The following is a 6,385-nucleotide window of genomic DNA, read 5'->3' as shown; positions in this document are numbered from 1 at the left end:
AAGCAGAAGCATATGCTGGTGGAACGAGGCACAGCTTTCCTCTGCACGGCACCGTCCCTGCACGGAGCACACAGAGCAGCGGCTGGAGGGCACCGCTCTGCGCTTCCCACCGTCCCTGCGCTGCCAGAGGCAGCACAAAGGCAGATCCCTTCTGCCTCCATCTCGTTAGGAATTTCCAGGGGTGGCAGTAAGGCTCCGGCTCACTGGCCGTCTCCTCTGGTTGATGGAAAACCATAAGTTGTTGCCGGGGATGATTCACGCAGAGGCCTCAAACCCTTCCGCCTACCTTCCCCTTCTCCATTGATGACAGCAGACCTCAGGTGGGTGGACTCCTATTTTCGGGGCCTCAGCAAAAGGTCTAAAGTTAGCCGGGATGAATCTGGGCTGACAGAAGCATCATCTGTTACTACAGCAGGCGAAGTCTCTGTAACCGGGATGCTGCGGTGGCTGGCAGGAGCCGAACTGCAGGAGCAGTCAGACAGCTGGGCTTCCAGACAGCCTGCGCTCAGCTTGTGCAGCCGGGGCCTCTCTGCTGCAACATCCTGCTCGGTACCTGCTTTTCCTCCACGGATTCAGCACGTATCAGTTATCGTCAGGTTTCTGCCTCCTGAGGCTAAGTGAAGGGTGTTCCTCTTTCTTGCTTTTTGACATAACTGAGTCATCTCGGGATGCAGAGGGCAGCCCCCCCCACACCCTACGGTTCATGCCTCTTCTCGCTGGATCAGCTTCTTCTGAACGACTTCCCAGCAAACGCCAGAGCCCTGCTGCTCCCAAAGCTCACGGACATCAGCTTCGAGCCTCCTGCTGGGGTTTGGCCTGCTCCCAGGGGACATCCCAGGACACTTCCCGCTGTCTGACAGGAACATTTGTTTTCCTTGTTTTCCTTTTAGTCCTCATTCCATCCTCTCCTGACATCCAAATTAATTTGTCTCTACATTAGGGCTTTGATTTATTAATTTGTTTTTACACTCCAGAGAACTGCAGATTCTTGTCAGACCTCTTGCTCTCAACGAGTTTCTCAGACAAGCACAGGGATATTTTGCTGTCTGGTTTGTTAGCAGTTGCTCTGGGTGTCTCCACCACTCCAAAGCCACGTGTGAGTCCTCTGTACTCGGTAGATTGCTGATTTGTGTGTCGGGTCCAAATGGATTTGCTTTCACTTCGTCACTGAAGAGCCTTGGTCAGGCCTTGGTTTTCCTTGGCAGCCTCCACAGCTGGGAACAAACTACTCCCCTCCATCGTATTTGCAAGGATTTAAAAGATCTATGGTATCCAGTGAAAGGAGGAGGTCTCACTCTCCACGGCTTTACCTCTTTGTGAAGCTCTTAAGCCTGCCCCAGGACAGAAGAGCCCCAGGCAGAGCTCCATCCCCCTGTGGAAACACTTCCCTCTTGTCCCCCTAGTCATGATCACTCCTGACACCCGCACGGCAGGCTGACTCCTCACCCCAGCCCCATCAGGGGTATTTCACACCACTGTGGGCACAAAAGCCTTTGACGTAGTTCTGCTTGGCTACAGTTTCCACCATTAGCACGTGGCATTTCTTCCAAGAGGAGGAGGAAGGAGGAAGCCTTACCTGTGAGGAGCAGCACGACCTCATCCGCCCTCCCTGGGATCTATCCTGGTACCCCCCTCCCTGGGATCTATCCTGGTACCCCCCTCCCTGGGAAGGTGCATCCAAGCGAGGTACAGCCTCTTCTTGCCTGTGAAGCCAGAGGAAACCAGGGTAGCAGCAAACACCGGCTGCTGTGGGCTTATTTTGGTAGTTTTAGCTGTCCCAGCTTCACTTCAGACACTCCTGAGGATCAAACACGTGATTCTGTCTGTCCAACCTCCTATCCCAGTTTAATTTCTCTAAAGCAACTGACGCTCCAAAATCATTTGCTTGGTGCTCTTACAATTTTGTTGGCACAAAAATCAGCCATTGTAGGAATTAATAGAGCAGTAAAATAATAGGAGATTTATTAACAGGTGAGATATTCGTAAGCAGTTTAATATCCTCATTATTAATTCAACATATAAGCTCCTGCGGAGCCCTGTGGTGGAAGCTGTGCTGGTGGTGTGTGGAGGAGCACTATTTCTAAGGCTTGCTGTGATTTTTAATGCCTCCCCCATGCTTTATTTTAGATCATTACCAGAAACACTTCAGGATATTTGTTGTTAAGAAGCACCAGGGCTTTCCTGCCAATTCTGCATGAAGATCAGTCTTAGGCTTGCTCTTTGCTGGGCAGGAGTGTGTGAGCCAGGGGAGGGGAGCGAAGGACAGCAGTGGATGGTGGCTGAGGGTGCTGAGCCTGCTGCAGCCCTTTGAGACACTGGTGTCCCCTGCTTCTCGCTTGAGCTGCCTGGTGTGACTTACACAGCCAGGGTCTGGCAGCAGCAAAGGCGAGGAGCAGCGTCGTCACCAGCAGGTCCCACCCCATGGGGTCCGAGCATAGTGGCCAGCGCCCAGGGCTGGTGCTGGGGTTCAGCTGTGAGCTGGGTCCGGGTCCATCCGGGGCTCCTGCCATGAGGTAGGCTGGAACCCAAGCCATGACATGGGTCCAGGGTCCATCTAGAAGATACTGCTAAAGTCAGGATCGAAGTGACCTGCAGCATGGGTCCAAGCTCCATAAGTCCCTCCATCTGGGGGGCAGAGCTGGCCACAGCGTGCAGGAACAAGCTGTCCCCAAGAGAAGGGCTGTTTCAGAGAGGTGCTTGTGCCTCAGTGCCACAGCTCTCCCTACTCAAACCGCTCCCTCTCCTCCTCGCCCAGGAGATCAAGGCTGCCTTCTATCATGCCCCACAGGGCAGAGCAGAGCTGGGAGGATTAGGCTGTCATTCCCTTCTCGTTCAGCTGTCAGCTTGAAAGGAGAAAAGCTGCTTCCTGATAACTGGAACAAGCGTTGAGCCCCACGTCCTGCTCCTTCCCCTCACCGCCCCTCCCTCAATCCCCATTCTTTCCCGAACACCCAGCCCACCTCTGACAGGCCACTGGGTCACCTGCCCCTTGCTTTTCTCCCCGCTCTCAGCTGGGAGCGTCAGGACCTCAGTGCCATGACCGCAGCAGCACTGGGAGGCTGGAAAGGCTTCCTGGCCAGCCTGGGCACGGTTCCTGGCCACAGTGCAGCTGCGTAGAGCCTGCTGGCCTCCCTCTGCCCTGCCTGCCCTCCTCCCAACCCCATGCCTGTACCTGCTGTTCACAGCTGATGACATTAATGCAGGGCTGTCCCCAGCTCCTGCAGTCCAGTCCGGTCCAGTCAGAGCTGGTGACCCATTTTCCCCCCAGAGCTGCATTCTGTGATTTAGCAAGGAGAGCTGATGCGACTCGGCTTCTCGGAAACATCTACCCTTGAGTTTCTCGTCTGCACTTGTAATGAGTTTGCCACCTCTCGTTATCTTTACCCTGTTGTTCACACGGCAGGGCAGGCCCTGCAGCAAACAATGCTCACTGTGGTGCCGTGTCCTCAATGCCTTGCTTCCCACAGCACTAACTGGATGCATGCTGCGCCTCTCAGCCTTGACAGAAATCATTTTCCCAAGCTGTGCTATCATCCTTTAATCATCTTTTTGCTTGTTCATTGTGTTTTGGTAGCGACCAGACCCCTCACTGTGAACCACAGTATTGGACAGGGTGCTGGACACGTAGTGTGAGAAACTTCTCATGCTCTGAAATGCTCAAAACACAAAATCAAAGCGCAGCGATTCTTGTCCTTCTTCCTCAGAGAGTGCAGTTAGGTGACGTTTCGAACAAACCCCTTCTACGGCAAAGAGAAAGCAATTAGGCTCCTGAAAGGCTTATTTCATTAGGAGCTTTATTAATTAGTGTCACAGGTACAAGCATGGGACCTTTGCCAGAAGGAACAGAGTGTTGGTTTTCTTAATGGGCAATAAAGCCATGAGCACTGAAATGCATTAGTCTGGGGTGAGCGGCCAAGGAGTGATGAGAATGCTGGAGCAAGTGCCTCAGTGAAACACGAGCAGGGTCTGGCTGTGTTGACGTGGAGCGTTTCGGGATGCGGGGTCATGCTCTGACGCTAATGCGTCTGGTGATCCTGATGCCGTTGCTGAGCGTGCAGTAAGGTGATTGTGGAGCGGTGCGACTAAAGGCGCTGGCAGGATGAGCTTCCTGGTTAAAAGGTTCTTCTTCTAGCACTGTTTCCCCAAGTGGAGACCTTGGCCATCCTCACTCATCTTGTCCCGACCACACCGAGCAGAGCTGGGTGTGAGGAGTGATGGCTGCAAGCGGGGACAGCCGATACTAGCTGCATCTCCTGCATTGCAGTGGTGACAGCCCGTGGCATTTCCCCATGGGAGAGGGAAGCAGGCGCCTCTCCTCCCTGATGTGTTCAAACTGACCTGATCTCCAAGCAAGGCAAAAGGCTGTCCCTGAGGGCTGTCACCCTGCTGGGGACCCTAGGCTGAAAGATAATGCTGGGGACCCTGCAGTCTCTTGCTCCCCTTCCACCGCCTGTCGGTGCCAAGGGAAGCAGAGTAGGAGGGCTAGGGAGGTGCCACCATCCCAGCAGAGCTGCACGAGGGGCTTGGGAGGGTCCAGAGTGGGTGTGGGAGGTGCTCCAAGGGCACTGCAGCTTAACACTGTTAGCAGGGATCACCACACGCTGAGTTCCAGCGCAGCACTGCTGGGGCTGCCTCTGTCCAGAGGGTCACGGCTGTCCTTAGATCACCACTTCGGAGCAGACACCCAGACACCGCTGCTGACTTGCCTTTCCCATGCAGGGCTGCTGCCGAGGGCCTTTCCCTCAGCCTGATGGAGCGTCTCATCGAGAGGTACGGGGAGAAGGTCGTGAAGATGCTGACGGTGCAGTACCGAATGCACCAGGCCATCATGCAGTGGGCTTCCACAGAGCTGTACGGTGGCCGGCTCACCGCTCACCCCTCGGTCGCCCAGCATTTGCTCAGGTAAGTGACTCGCTCTGCGCTGGAGGGTGAGCAGAGGCGGCTTTCTCATCCTACCACCTGCAGGGGTTGTCCCTTCCCTGTGATGGCGGTTTCCATTCCTCCTGGCCCTGCGACAGCGTTTCTGTTTCATCCTTTATTTCATCGAGGAAACGTTAATTGGGGGGGTTGTCCTTCTCCTGTGTAACACAAAGTCAGGCTGAGTTATCTTCCGTTTCCTCCTTTGGTATGATAAGCAACAACCTCAAGCCCTGGCGGCCGGTGAGAACGCAGGAGGGGCTGGCCTGCAGCGGGCTTACCCCAGGCAGTGCTCCTCCACCTCGAGCTCTCTCTGGGGGCAGAACCAGCCATCAGCCTTCTATCGTGCTTCCACATGTCACGTGATCGTGAGGGACAGCGTGTCCCATCGCTGGTTGCAACATCGACATCAGGAAGGTCAGAAAGCAAGATTCCCTCTCAGGCTTGGACATTCTAGTGCTGGGACAGCCCCTCAGGCAGGTCTGGTGGCGTCGAATCTATCCCTGTCTGCAGTGTTTTCCCCTTTCCATGGTGATTTAAAGGCAGTGACCAACACCTCATGTCTTGAGACAGGCAACACTCAGTGATTGGTGCCTTTTGCCAGCGCAGGCAGCGCAGCCCTGGGAAAACTCGTTCTCTCGGCTGGACGTGGGGAAGCGTGAACTGTCCCAGAGCTTGTCTGCTGCAGCTGCTGCACTTCAGCAGTGCTGGTACATGCGGCTCTGTAAGAGCTGGGAAAATTGATATTCCCCTCCAATCTCTGCTTCAGAGCAGACCCAGTTTTGGACAGGGAGAGCTGGAGAGGCCAGCTTATCATCCTCGTGTCAAAATAATCTTGTGAACAGCGTGAACACTGCCTGGGTGGGAAGAGGAGGCGCTGTGCTCGAGCCAGCCCCGCACCCTCACCCCTCCGCTGCAGCCACTGCGGGGATCTCTGCTGGTGTCAGCAGGCTCTGTCTGAGGCTTCAGCTCAGCCGACAGCAGGGAACCGTGCTGGCTGCTGCCTCAGGGGGTTGTGTAATGTTATGGGTGCGGGTGCTGGGTTCTGCGGGTGGGAGTGGGCAGGGCTGGCTCCCCAGTGCCAGGGCGAGCTCAGCCGATCTGGACAGGCTTGTTCAGCAGTGATAGAGTCGCACAGATCTAATTCCAGGACCAGTGCTGTACCAAACCTCTTCTTGACTGCTCTTGCTCCTTGCCGTGCTTGTTTTTCCATTTATCTGTGGAAATTGAGAACAGTGGCTAGTGAAGAACCCTGGGCAAAATGTCTCGAACCCATTGAAATGGGAACCCGGCTGAAAAGTGGAGCTTGGGTGACTTGGTTACTGCGATGTGCTGGTTTATTTTTACAGTGGATGAAGCAGTGAATGCTTTTCTTTCCAGTCCACCGGGCAGCTTCACCGTGCTCAGGGCCTTTTCCTGCAGACACTGCTTTCTAAACTCGTGATCAATCCTGCCAGTCCACCGGCCT

At 54.9% G+C, this 6,385-nt stretch overlaps 1 protein-coding gene across 1 annotated transcript in view; it reads left to right on the top strand.

Moving 5' to 3' along the window:
- Window positions 1-6,385, top strand: part of IGHMBP2 (immunoglobulin mu binding protein 2) — a gene marked incomplete at both ends in the record, with an annotated part of 34,932 nt that overhangs the window by 19,517 nt on the left and 9,030 nt on the right. The window contains 1 exon segment of the mRNA XM_010141637.1: window positions 4,720-4,902. Within this exon segment, the coding sequence (XP_010139939.1) occupies window positions 4,720-4,902 (183 nt within the window).

This window comes from Buceros rhinoceros, unplaced genomic scaffold (assembly GCF_000710305.1).
Source record: "Buceros rhinoceros silvestris isolate BGI_N320 unplaced genomic scaffold, ASM71030v1 scaffold29738, whole genome shotgun sequence".
In the NCBI taxonomy this organism is placed as follows: domain Eukaryota; kingdom Metazoa; phylum Chordata; class Aves; order Bucerotiformes; family Bucerotidae; genus Buceros; species Buceros rhinoceros.
This window is presented reverse-complemented; position numbering and strand designations above follow the sequence as displayed.